The 13,372-nt window shown below is 40.0% G+C and overlaps 3 protein-coding genes across 13 annotated transcripts in view; all 3 read left to right on the forward strand.

Annotated features, from left to right (window-relative positions):
- LOC124384657 (leucine-rich repeat flightless-interacting protein 1-like) overlaps positions 1-13,372 on the forward strand; it is a 794,289-nt gene that overhangs the window by 739,812 nt on the left and 41,105 nt on the right. The gene's annotated exons all lie outside the window — the stretch shown is intronic.
- On the forward strand, positions 3,250-8,437 carry LOC124384637 (eukaryotic translation initiation factor 4 gamma 3-like). Of its 4 annotated transcripts, none has more exons than XM_046847662.1 (12): positions 3,250-3,326; positions 4,101-4,166; positions 5,022-5,133; positions 5,245-5,357; positions 5,450-5,576; positions 6,410-6,521; positions 6,689-6,804; positions 6,905-7,077; positions 7,340-7,465; positions 7,561-7,642; positions 7,754-7,852; positions 8,378-8,437. In XM_046847662.1, the coding sequence occupies exons 7-12, from the start codon at positions 6,748-6,750 to the stop codon at positions 8,381-8,383; spliced, it is 543 nt and encodes a 180-aa protein (XP_046703618.1). In that variant the 5' UTR covers positions 3,250-3,326; positions 4,101-4,166; positions 5,022-5,133; positions 5,245-5,357; positions 5,450-5,576; positions 6,410-6,521; positions 6,689-6,747; the 3' UTR covers positions 8,384-8,437. The 4 variants fall into 4 exon arrangements, with proteins under 4 accessions (XP_046703618.1, XP_046703619.1, XP_046703620.1 ...); XM_046847663.1 differs by having other exon boundaries at positions 5,257-5,357; XM_046847664.1 differs by lacking the exon at positions 5,022-5,133 and having other exon boundaries at positions 3,251-3,326; positions 5,280-5,357.
- LOC124384630 overlaps positions 8,664-13,372 on the forward strand; it is a 131,925-nt gene continuing 127,216 nt past the window's right edge. For 4 of the 8 annotated variants that reach the window (XM_046847642.1, XM_046847641.1, XM_046847643.1 and 1 more), the window contains exons 1-2: positions 8,664-9,585; positions 12,797-12,908. In XM_046847642.1, the coding sequence (XP_046703598.1) occupies positions 9,058-9,585; positions 12,797-12,901 (633 nt within the window). In that variant the 5' untranslated portion in view covers positions 8,664-9,057 and the 3' untranslated portion in view covers positions 12,902-12,908. Of the gene's footprint in view, positions 9,586-9,802; positions 9,853-12,796; positions 12,909-13,372 lie in introns of those variants that run through there. The other 4 variants (XR_006925425.1, XR_006925426.1, XR_006925429.1 and 1 more) reach the window with 2 other exon arrangements.

The following is a 13,372-nucleotide window of genomic DNA, read 5'->3' on the forward strand; positions in this document are numbered from 1 at the left end:
ACAGCCGTTTTTATCTTATTTATGACTGTAATATCACTCTTCTCTCAGGAACAACAGAAAAGCTGTGAAGACATGATATTTTATCCGCTCTTTACCTCTGTAATGTGCGCATGCGCATAGTGTCAGGTTAAGAGAGACCGGGTTACGTCACAGACGGAGGGCGGGCATCTCCTGTGACGTCACAGTAAGGCAACTTCTATAATTGGGAACGAGTCTGTTTCTCTCATTTCCGAGGTTTTTGCTTGTGAGTAAAGAGGCATAAACATGGAGCTCTTCAGAAGGTTGAGAGAGTTTTTTCAAACCAGAAGAACAAAGAAAACTAAGCAGATTGCTGAAATGAAGGAGAAGCTGGAACACATGGAGAAAGTAGAGAAAGACTTGGATGCATTTTCTTCTAATGATAGAGAAGATAACAGAAGAGAAAGAAGAGAAAGCCATTCTGCTACAGACGGTGCAAAAGCTGGAGGCTACTTTGGCTTCTGAGCGAAAGCAGCAGGAACAGAATATAACTGAGAGAAGCCAGAGCTGGGCGAGAGAACAAAAACAACTGGAGGAACGTGTTGCTCAGCTTGAGGTCACTTTGGATCAGACCACCATGGAGCTCCAGTCTTCCTGAAAATCAATGAGGAACTGGAGAAAACTGTGGACTGTGAGAGAGAGCTGGACAAGAGAACAAAAGAAAGTGGAGGAACATGTTGCTCAGCTTGAGGTCACTTTGGAACAGACCACCATGGAGCTCCAGTCTTCCTGAAAATCCATGAGGAACTGGAGAAAACTGTAGAATGTGAGAGAGAGCTGGACAAGAGAGCAAAAGAAAGTGGAGGAACATGTTGCTCAGCTTGAGGTCACTTTGGAACAGACCACCATGGAGCTCCAGGATACTCAGAATCAGTGTGAGAAAGTAAAAAATAGTGCAGAGCAGGAGAGAGATCATTTGATCAGAGAGAAAGCGACTGGAGGAACGTGTTGCTCAGTTTGAGCCCATGTTGGACTTTAAAGAAAACAAGAGGACGAAAGAGAGAAAACTAAACTTGACATAGAGGAGAGGAACAACTTACAGCTTCAGACCAACAGGGGGCTCCAGGATACCCAGAATCTCTGTGAGGAAGAAAAGAAGACTTCAGAGAATAAAACAGATCATTATATGAGAGTCCGAGAGCGATGGGAGGAAATTGTTGCTCAGCTGAGACAAGAAAACATTCAAAAGAAAAGGAGAAATAGAAAAAAAAGAAGACGACAAGAGAAACAGAGAGTCTGAACACTTTTACTACAGCGAGACACAATAAACATTATTAAATAAATAAAGATTTTGAATTTCAATCATGTCTAATGTCTCTTCATCACAGAGAGCATTCAATGATGGTATTTTTTCTTGAAATCCACTTTAGTAAAGTCAGTGATGTTTGATGTCCTTAAAGAAAAGGAATTTGACAGAAACTGAAGTTGAGGTATTTTCTTGCAGCTTTAGTGCTTTGTTCATTTTGAGCTCTGAAAGCAATATAGCTGACAGTTAATGTGGGCAGAACCTGATTCACTTAAACATCTGTACTTTATAATTAATCACATGGATTGGCACAAGAAAGTGGATGATCTTTCAGCAGTTATTCTGACAGGGTTAACACTGGATTCACCTCACAACACCTGAACACTACTGCTGGATGGAGCAGCTGTGTGTGTGTGTGTGTGTGTGTGTGTGTGTGTGTGTGTGTGTGTGTGTGTGTGTGTGTGTGTGTGTGTGTGTATTGGTCCTGTTTACTTCAATAGTAAGGAATGTAGACCTGAGATCCTGATTATTGGTCTTTTATTACCCATAAGGCAGTGGTTTTTAACCTTTTTTGAGGCGTGACTCATTGTTTACATGAAGAAAACACAGTGCATGTAGTACGGTCTCAGGAGCCCTGCAGTAAGTGTGCTGTGTGCATGTGATTGATGAATGTGCAGGTAGAAATTCAACTGAAACTGCATTCAATCTGGTTGATTATCAAGCAAGTTATTTTTTAACTACATTTAAGTTCCTGTTATAGGATAACTTGCAATTCTGTAAATTCCAACTGTATTTTCACTAATTCCTGTTAATACCTAAATATTCCTGATCATTTATATGGGAAGTTTTCAGTCTTGAAAATTCCTGCAACCACATTCCTAGGAAATACATGAGCTGTTCCTTGGTCTTGGGCACAGGGATATTTTGCCTGCCTTTTTTTTTTCTTTTAAGTTTTACATTGTTCTGATATCAGATGCCCCAAGAAATTGCAGTTTAGACACAGAAGCTTTGTGTATGTGAGGATCCTCTATAATTATTTGGAGAAAGAGTCTGGTGTCATTATGCCATGGCTTGGGAAGTCGGGATGTTGTTAATAAATGTGAACTGATTTAATGTCATACAGTGTGTCTGTGTTCTACATTACAGTGGGGTCTGAGGTTCGGTTCCCAGCGTGTTGTTTCCTTACATTTTTTTATCCAGGGCCCAAAATCTTTCCACTGATCTCTCACACATTTAGAAAGTGATCTATGCAGAGCTGAACATCTCACCATGAATGGTGAACAACCTCATGCATAATTTTCTTTTTCCCCCTCTTCTATTTGTTTCAATTTTTATTTGAGCATACAATACAATACAATACAATACAATACAATACAATACAATACAATACAGGTGTGAATCTACCTGTCATGAGAAGTGTATTGGAGAGTGTATGTGTAAATTATCTGCTAGGTGGCAGTAGTTGCACACTCACTGGTAAGCTGTAGAACAGGGGTCACCTACGGTGGCCGAGAAGTGCAAAACAGATTAACAAATCCAAAAACAAAATAACAAATCCGAAAACACAAGTCAGACAATCCAATGTCCAATGATCGGTAAGTTTACATTCACAAACTATACCTACCTTTTCCGGTTTGTCTGACTTGTCGCTGTGTTTTCGGATTTGTTAATGTGTTTCGTGCAATGATTCAGACAAACCGGAAAAGGTAGGTATAGTTTTGTTTCCTTTGCAGACTTTCCTGAAGCCCCTAAATTAATAATGGTCATAGTGACATTGGTAACATTGCATTAATGTAATAATATCTGATAGCCATTAGAGGGCACTCTCGTGCTGCATGTGGGTGTGTTTGCAGTGTGCAGAGTAAACGAGTAAAAAACGCTGTGCAGTCATGTCTCCGGTTCTTTCTGCGCATGCTCGAACTTAATGGTATAATATGTGTTTTATAGCATAATGATGCAAACAACAGTATTTACATTCATCACATTACTGTGCTGGAAAACAATACAAATTAAATAAAAAGAAGAAAAAATGTAGAAGAAGAAAAGCGGGACAAAGACAGAGGTAATGTGATGTAATGAATAGTGATGATCATATAAATAAACTAAGTTTAGTAAAAGTTTGTAAACAAACTTTATATTGGTCCAGTTTTAAAGTCTATTCTAAAAGTTATAAATAGTGTAATAATGTCTGGGTTTCCAGAGATCCGTGATTTAGTAACATTTAAAATTTTTTTGTCACATGATACGTTTTAACAACATTTGACTCTATAGTTGTGTAGAATTTGGGGATTTGTGGTATTTGTAATTCGAAGTGGTTAATTCGATAATGTTTGTTTATAACTTGGCTTATTAAAAAAAAGCAACATTTGATGTAAAATTCCCTTTAAAAGTGTAGTACAGTGTAATTCATCGTGATACCGCTAGAGGGAGATAAAGTTTAGTAGAACATTACTGCCACCTACTGGACATCGAACACTTTTAAAATGAAGTGGAAGATTAAACAGTACTGTATGATAAAGAAGTGTTTAAATAAAGACATTTATGTGCAGGAAGACCAGACGTAATTATTCTTACTGTTTGTGTTTCATTTATAATGTGACCCAGACAGCACCTATATTTTATATTCGATCAGATATCAATGTTTGTTTGTTTTAAAGGAAAAAGAATAAATGCTTTTATTTCACCACACACTCATTAACAAGACAATGTAGTTATGAACAAATTTTCTTTACAAAACACAGGAAGCTGAAAGCAGCTGAGATGTAAATATCAGAGAGAACATTAAATATGATGTCAAATGTAGTGACAGACATTTTCATGTTGTTCTAATCAACAGTATTGGGTGACCTACGTTCCTGTGGTGGTGAACATGACTGCGAGTTCTCCAGAAGAACAAATGCTGGTAATGTACAGTTCAAACACACACTGTTTTTCACACAGAATAAACTAAAGCCCATCACTTCCTCATCACCTAAACACACTGTTCATTTAGATTTTACTTACGGCAGCCAAACGGCTCATTTTGTAAACCCCTTGATCACTTACTCTGTCTTTAAGGGAACTAAATGAAGAGGAATGAATGAAAAGTGGTATCCAATCTGTGATATTATTGGGGACCTGATTATGGTTCAGAACGATCTATAAAACATAACTGACTACTAAAATCAGATTGTCAAAATGTCCATATAGAGGAGTATGAGCGCAACTGGCAACCGCTCTAAAAGGCCACAGCTCTGATTTGATTAAACAGAGTGAAGGTTATTCATGAAGTATATCAGAATTGTACAAATCAATTAAACTACTTACTCTATGAATTCTATTTAAACAAAATCATTACTGAGTTTGGACCAAAATGATATCTGTATGCTAATGTGTGCTAATCAGGAAATACGTTCTACCTACCTTTCCTAGCCTGACTTTAAAATCCCACCCCTGTCTGGCCTGCACTTCCTCCCTCACTCTGCCCTGTCTTTCCCTCCTGCATTGCCTGAGTTTCTCTCACCCACATTACTTCACCTACATTACCATACCTAACTGTGCTATATGTAATGAGGCACACAGGGACAAGGTAGAGACTTGGAGGTTGTTCGATGTAGTTGTGGGAAAGGTCAGGGGTCATGTGTACCCTGGTGCTTTGAATTTGTCCCTGTGTGTCCTTTTATAGCTGCAAGTTTCAAATACTGTTTACGTTAACCTTCAAATAGCTTTAGCATTTTTGTGATTTTTATGCCAAACGTATATGTTGTTTGTGTTACAGTATTATTACAGTGCTCCAGTACATGTGGTGCCTCCTCAGCAGTACTCAGTCCATCCCACAGGATTCAATACATGCTACACTCTACTCCCTGAACCTACTACCCCAACAAATGGTAAATTCATCATGCCTTTCCAGTCATCCTTACAAAAAGCCTGGTTTTCTTGTAGGATGTTATGATCCTCACATGTTGGTCTTTAATTGAAACTGATACTGTTCTTATTAGTGTCTGCTGCAGGGATGTTCTACTATAATGATCAGGCCGTGTACAACCAGACTCCATTCCCAATGGTCCCTCCACTGCAGCAACATCCATCTACCAAGAGGAAGAGGAAAACGGTGCGTGTGCTTACTCTTTGTTTCAGTACTGGTTTATTTACTGAGTAATGAACCTATTTATCTCTGATCATGTGCTATTTATTTCCCATTAGGATCGTTGTGTGAGATCCTAACCAGGACAACAAGGACATCACGGAGGAGATCATATCAGAAGCTGGCAGGAGTCGGAAGCCCACTCTGCCAGTGGGAAATGTCTTTTCCGTCCCCATTTCTCTGCATGTAACAGTCACACACGCATTCATAGAGGAAGCAGATTCTTCTGGCTAATAGCTCACCAGTCTTCCTCCTTATATTTACCTGTATTACCATTTCCCTTTTCCACTATTTTTTACTCGTGTGTGCAATCTGTTTTTCCTAATTCTGATTATCCTCACACTTTCCACCTCAAATCCCATCAACTGGACCAAGTGGTGGAAAATGAGCGTGGTGACCACTCGTACCTCGGAAAACTCGTATATTAATGCACTCGTAGGTCAAAGTACCACTGTAGCTGTGAAAGGAAGACAGTGAACAATGACTTACTTGGTCAGATACTGTTTAGATACAAGCCGTTGTAGTGTGTTGAGTCTGGTTGAAGGGAGAGCTCACTAACTCCAGTTACAACAGAAATCATATAAGCACAGACACGTTTCCAAAACTCCTGCTTTTTTATTTTTGTTTGCAACAGCGTTATGGGTTAGTCAAAGACACTTAGAAATGAGCATCAGAAAATAAAAAGGACATAATCCTCGGTCTCCACACACGCAGTAATACCAGAAGTATGCAGTGCCGGTCTTTTCCCAAAATACCGCTCTGCTCCTAATAGAAGCGCAACATATTTTACCCGTTACACCGTGTGTAACATGTCTTTCATTAAAGCCTGTGTAAAGTACATTAGTGTAGACACCTGCAGCTTATAGACAGGTGCGGCTTATTTATGTTCAAAATAAAAATATTTGTAAAATTCAGGCTTATATAAGGGTGCGCTTTATAGTCCGGAAATTACGGTACACTTTTTTCTACCAGGTTTATAAGAATAATTGTTATTTGAACTGAATTGTGTTTGTGTGTAGTTACCAGCAGATGATAAGATTTATTTGGGACGGAATTTCGGGGGACGACGGCTGAACTGGAAGAACGGCTGCGATGGAGAAACTAGCGCTAGAGCCACATCCGGAGCATCAGGTGAGTCTGTAGTGAATGTAGTCTGTGTCCTTTTTCAGCTCTCTCCTGTGTTCATGTTGTGAAAATATTCAAAGCAGGTTGTGATTGTAGGTGTTGTTCTTGAAACTAAATTCAGTTTAATGCATGAGCATTTTTAGTCATGACACATCATGTCTCTTGTGTTTCAGTAAAACTGGACGCAGTGCCAGACTCGACTACAAACAAGCCTGCGCTATCAGAGGAGGAAATGGAGAAACACTCTAAATCCATTATTGAGGAGTTTCTACACATAAATGATTACAAAGTAATGATCTCATGCAGTGTCTTATGATCACATTTAGTTGAATACACATCGGTTATTATCTTGTTACTGCGTCACATAATCGTGGTGGGTTCGTGTGCAGGAGGTCTCGCATTGCGTGGAGGAACTGGACCAGGGCGAGATGCTGTACGTTATTGTTCGGGTGGGTGTGGAGACCACGCTGGAGCGAAACCAGATCACACGTGACCACGTGGGTCATCTGTTCCATCAGCTGCTGCAGGCTGGGATCCTCTCCACATCTCAGTTTTTTAAAGGGTGAGTGACATTCCTGCACCACACAGCTCCGTCTCCCACTGGCACCAGAGACACTACTGTCTGCGTCATGAGATGTCCACAGCTTGATGACATATTTACACCCAATGGGGTTATTGTTAGCATTATTATGAATACGCTTGCGTTTACATTTGGTCATTTTCAGATAATTTTATAAGAGAATCAGAATCCTTTAATAAGACTTTTGTCTGTGTTTTTTTTGCTCTCTTTTCCCCCATTTTCTTACCTATCCTTGTTTACACAGGTTCTCAGAAACCCTCGAGATAGCAGATGATATGGCGATTGACATTCCTTATGTATGGCAGTACATAGCGGAGCTCGTTAATCCTGTGCTTCAGGAAGGAGGAATCTCTTTGAGAGAATTATTAATGTATTTACAGTTACATTTGAGACTTTACATATACATTTTTTGCTGGAAAGGAAGTTGGTGTTTGTTTTTAATTGTTGATTTCTTGTGAATTCCAGTGAATTTAGCAAACCACTACTTCCTGTGGCAAGAGCCGGCATATTATTTGCAGAAATATTGCAGCTTCTCTGCAAACAAATGGTGAGCTGTGAGATCTTCTATAGAACATGACTGAAAAAAGGAAAGTGTTTTGTCATACTAGTTGAAAAGGTTCTTTTTGTTCAAGTCATTGCTGTGTTTTCTTCACTTTAGAGCCAAAAGGAAGTGGAGGCCTTATGGAGGGACTCTAAACTGAGCTGGGCTGATTTTCTTCCTGAAACCGTGGATGGGAACAACTTCATTACTGAGCAGGTGAGCTGTTGGCTGCACACTAGATTTAGACTCCACTGGAAGATCTGGACCAAACAGGATCCAGTGGGCAGTAGATTTTCTACTACTTGAGTAATAATAATAGAAGAGCTGAGTAAAAGTGACAGCATAGTTATTTTATGAAATCATTTCGCTTGAAAATTGATTTGAAATACTATTGTTTATGTCTGATCTAATCGCTTAGCTCGGCATATTTTTGGCTGGTTGTTACAGAGGGCTTTTAAAAATGAGCAATAATCAATATGGGTTAAAAATCATACTGTGATCAATTTCATTTGTTAGTATAAGAACATTGTCAGTGAACTCAAATGGCAGCTCGTCTGATCAGAAAAGAGAAAAGTGTTTGTGTTTGTGGTGTAAAAAGCAGTGTGTTGGTTGGGTAGACTTGATGCAGTTTTATTTCTAAACCAGCACAAATGCTGCCTTTAAGAAGAACATCTTCAGAGGGGTTTTTTCTCGTCCTGGTATCATAAGTGTAGATAAACATAGGTTGTGTTTAATTGAGAGCCCTGATGAAGTCTGATGACCTGAAGAGGGTGGAGCTGAGACTTCAGACAGCAGACGGACTTCTGAGGAGGAACATCAGCACCACGAGAGGTTAGAGGTCACCCAACCTGTAATTAATCCTGGAGGAATTAAGTGTGATTAGAGATAGTGATTTAAATGTATTAATGCAGCTGTGTGTGTGTGTGTGTGTGTGTGTGTGTGTGTGTGTGTGTGTGTGTGTGTGTGTGTGTGTGTGTACTGAAAAATGTATTTAATTTGTTTGTTGTGTGAATTGCCAATTTATTACTATTTATATATTGTATTTATGTATTTATTTGTAAATGTATTTACTGTAAACTCTTATTAAAGATAAAGTAAGTGCAGATTGTTGTTAGTTATTTATCTTTTTAGGTGGCAGCAGGATGGGGGCAGGTCATGACGTGGAAAGGAGACTCTCTGCTTGCAGGCTTCCTGTGACGTAGCTTCCTGTGTTTGACTGTGTTTTTAAACAAACTTTACTATTTATCTCTCCTTTTTTCCTCTTTTAATAATCCTAAATAGTTTTTGTCTTCCTGTCTTGTGCCTGTAGTTAGTTAACTCGACTATCACTAGTGTTGACTATATTCATTCCCTCTCACTTTATCACATCTTTGAATCTTAACTCTATCTGCTTGTTTGAGTTGCAAACGGTGGAGCTGAAGATGGAGGCTTTGGAGAAACAGGCAAAGCATGCCCAGCTGCGAGAGCGGAAAGCGGCGCTGGAAACATCCCGGGCGGACGCTCACTCGTCCCAGGTAAATTCCCGGGTTGAATCTAACGCTCCCAGCACCTCAACTCCGCGTGTTTCTCTGCCCAGGTCCAGCGCACCTACAACGCGGCCCGCCCGGGTATCGTTCACTGGTGCACCACGGACCCTGGATGCTGCAGCAGCGGAAGACATGAGCCAAGCCCCGGTCAAGACCGAGAACCGCTTCACCCCTCTCCGCGAGACGGAGCGCCATACTGTGATTCTTGGAGATTCCATCGTCCGGCATGTCCGCGCTATCGGAGACAAAGGTAAGGTGCACACTCGCTGTTTTCCTGGTGCTCGTGTTCTCGATGTCGCTGCGCAGGTACCCGCGATCCTGAACGAGAACTTCGCAGCGGTTGTTCTCCATGCTGAAACGAACGACACCCGGCTGAGGCAAACTGAGATCTTAAGGAGGGATTTCAGGATCCTGGTGGAGACGGTAAGCAGCACATCACCCACAACGAGGATCATAGTGTCAGGACCTCTTCCCACTTACCAGCGAGGGGCTGAGAAGTTTAGTAGACTCTTTGCACTAAATGAATGGTTACAGTCATGGTGTCGAGAGCACAAACTTTTCTTTATTAATAACTGGAACTGTTTCTGGGAGCGTCCGAGGTTCTTCCGCCCTGATGGCCTGCACCCCAGCAGAGTTGGAGCAGCAGTGCTATCAGATAACATCTCTAGGATACTTCACAACATCTGACTGGTAAGACATCAGGAAATTTATATTGACTATATATTTATAGAACAAACCAAATAGTTACAAGTTCACACACAGCAGTTTATAGAAACCGTATCTATTCCTCGTGTAGTAAAACCAAAAATTAAATACACAAGATCCAGAAATAATCTTATTGCAGTTAAAACTGAAAAATGCCAGATAAGCAAACACCAAAAAGTTCTAAAGTTTTTTTTTAACATTAGATCACTTGCACCCGAAGCTACAGACAGGCGCTAAAAGCTGCTAGAGCTGAACACCTGAGCAAACTCATAGAAAACAACAAAAACAATCCTAGGTTCCTTTTCAGTACAGTAGCTAAATTAACTACAAATCAGGGATCTGAAAAATGTTTAGTAGTGAGGACTTTATTAATTTCTTCACTGAAAAAAATTATAGTATTAGAAAAACAATTGTGGCGGTCCAACCTCTGACAGCATCTCCTGACACAATCTCACCTACAACTCCACATCTACACTGTTTTACATGTACAGGACAGGAAGAGCTGTATAATGTTATTACCAAAGCTAAATTAACAACATGTCAGTTAGATCCCATTCCTACTGATCTATTGAAGGAAGTGTTACATACAGCTGGTGAGCCTCTTCTCAATATTATTAACTCCTCACTATCTTTAGGTCACGTCCCTAAATCAAGTTAGCAGTTATTAAGCCCCTCATTAAGAAACCTCATTTGGATCCAAACACGCTATCGAATTACAGACCCATTTCAAATCTCCCATTTATGTCTAAGATTTTAGAAAAGATTGTCGCTGCCCAGTTATGTTCCCACTTACAAGAAAAAGAATTTCAGTCAGGTTTTAGGCCCCATCATAGCAGACATATGCACATACCTGCCCTAGTTAAAATCACTAATGACCTGTTTTTAGCTTCAGACCAAGGCTTCATCTAGCTGTTAGTTTTACTAGATCTTAGTGCTGCATTCGACACTATAGATCGTGATCTCCTCCTAGATCCTACCTGTCCAATCGTTACCATTTCGTATACTTAAATGGAGAACTATCAAGGTAAATGCTAGTTAATTATGGCGTGCCACAAGGTTCAGTTCTAGGACCCCTGCTCTTAACAATATGCATGCTTCACTTAGGAAATATTATTAGAAGGCATGGAATTAGCTTCCACTGTTATGCTGATGATACCCAGCTATATATCTCATCTAAACCAGGCGATACAGCTCAATTAACTCGCATAACTGAGTGTGTTAAAGAAATAAGAGATTGGATGACCCATAACTTTCTACTATTAAATTTGATAAGACGGCGATTTTGCTTATTGGCCCAAAAACCAGTAAATAGAAGCTCCAGCATCTCAACCTGCATTAAGACGGATGTTCTGTAACTACTAGTTTCACGGTAAAAGACCTGGGAGTTATTTTAGACAGCAACTTGTCTTTTAATAATCATATCAACCAAGTTACAAAAACAGCCTTCTTTCATCTTAGAAATATTTCTAAGCTAAGAAACATGTCATCTATATCTGATGCAGAGAAGCTCATCCATGCTCATGACCTTCAGAATAGACTACTGTAATGTATTACTAGGTGGATGTCCTGCATCATTAATAAACAAGCTTCAGTTAGTTCAGAATGCGGCAGCAAGAGTTCTTACAAGGTCAAGAAATATGATCATATAACCCCAATCTTATCGTTCCTGCACTGGCTTCCTGTTAAGTTTCGAATAGACTACAAACTACTACTTCTTACTTATAAAGCACTTAATGGTTTGGCTTCCATGTATCTAACCAGTCTTTTAACATGATACAATCCGTCACGCTCCCTGAGATCTCAAAACTCTGGATTTCTAGTAGTTCCTAGAATAGCAAAGTCCACTAAAGGCGGTAGATCATTCTCACATTTAGCTCCTAAACTCTGGAATAGTCTTCCTCACAGTGTTCGGGGCTCAGACACACTCTCCCAGTTTAAGTGCAGATTAAAAACGTATCTTTTTAGCAATGCCTACACATAACACACATCACATATCATAACCTTGTGCTCCAGAACATCTGATCACATGCACATTATCAACTTGTGCTGTTAATATCATGAACAGCAGCTACGCTAATTCCTCTCCACTGCTTCTCTTTCTCTCCCCATCCCGAGACACCCTGAGGTTTGGCCAGCTCCAGTCACCTCCCACCTCATGAAGATTATGGACCTTTAAAGAAGTTGATGCCGAACTCGCAAACATCCCGAACCATCTAGAGACGTACCAGTGCCAATTGAATCCCACATCATGTGTGGAGTTTTGACATTGGACCTTCTGGAGTGTTTAAAGGCTCTGGCATGGAGAAGCTGGTGTTTTGGATCTGTGATGATCACAAATGTTGAGCTATTTTATGAGTTGCTCAGTAGCTCCTAGTTTTATAACCATAAAGACTGTATAAGACTGTAGAAAGAACATTTACTTATAATCACACACTCCCGTGCTCATGTTAATTCTCTCTCTCCAGTGTTCTGTATTGTTGAAAGATTTATGATCAAACTCTTGATGCCACCCAAATGAGGATGGGTTCCTCTCAAGGTTTCTTCCTCATAACATCTAAGGGAGTTTTTCCTTGCCACAGTCACCACGGCTGCTCATCAGGGATAAACACACACCATTCACCTTGACTGTTGTTTTCTGTAAAGCTGCTTTGAGACAATGTCTGTTGTAAAAAACGCTATAGAAATAAACTTCACTTGACTTGAATTTTAAGGAATTTGGCCATGACAAAGTTTTTTCAGAACTCCTGAATGATTTGAAAGTACTAGAGGAGAATGGCATAATGATGGCAGACAAAACTGTTGTGATGGGAGCTCTCTACTGCATTGCTGGAGACAACCTGGGCTCTTATTGTATTGGGGGTTTACAGAAAATTTTAGTTCATCAGTGTACTTATGCAGATATTGTCTGTTAACTCAAACTGAATTTCAGAGTGCTGATCCAGCAGTCTGGGAGGAGTTCAGAGGACTCCAGAAACCTATAGATCTGCCACAGAACAGCTGGAAAGAGAAGACGTTTCAGAAGTACAGTGGATAAAGTTCAGGTCTGTGTTTAATTCTTTACAAAACTTTGATGTTTGTACACCTGGCATGCCCCCATGTCTTGGTCATGACATTTTGATGGTGTCCTCTCATATTATCTCGCTCTTTACCTCAAATATTTCATCTGCACAAATAAATGGTTCACTTACACAGTTCTGAACAGACGCATCAAGCAATTTAAATACAAAGGAACAGATACTTTATCCAAGCCTTGTGAGGTCAGTCCAAAAACATTGAAACTTAGTGGACAAGCTGTTCAAAATAGGAACTTCTTGAGACTTTTACCTCTAGTAATTGGAGACAAAGTATAGAACCCTCAAGATGATGTCTGGCAGTTAATGTTGCCGCTCAAGGACATCATTGACTTAATTTGTGCTCAGCAAATTTCCAAGGCCCAGGTTACTTATCTGAATGCTCTCATCCAAGAATATTTGGAAACCAGAAAGGCATTGTTTCCTAATACCAA

Source organism: Silurus meridionalis, chromosome 4 (genome assembly GCF_014805685.1).
Source record: "Silurus meridionalis isolate SWU-2019-XX chromosome 4, ASM1480568v1, whole genome shotgun sequence".
Taxonomy (NCBI): Eukaryota; Metazoa; Chordata; class Actinopteri; order Siluriformes; family Siluridae; genus Silurus; species Silurus meridionalis.

Excerpts from the sequence above, each read along its gene's own strand:
- LOC124384637 (XM_046847662.1), top strand. The coding sequence starts at position 6,748 with ATGGAGAAACACTCTAAATCCATTATTGAGGAGTTTCTACACATAAAT. Across the intron at positions 6,805-6,904 it reads TACACATAAATGATTACAAA|GAGGTCTCGCATTGCGTGGA; the intron begins GTAATGATCTCA and ends GTTCGTGTGCAG. Across the intron at positions 7,078-7,339 it reads ACATCTCAGTTTTTTAAAGG|GTTCTCAGAAACCCTCGAGA; the intron begins GTGAGTGACATT and ends TTGTTTACACAG.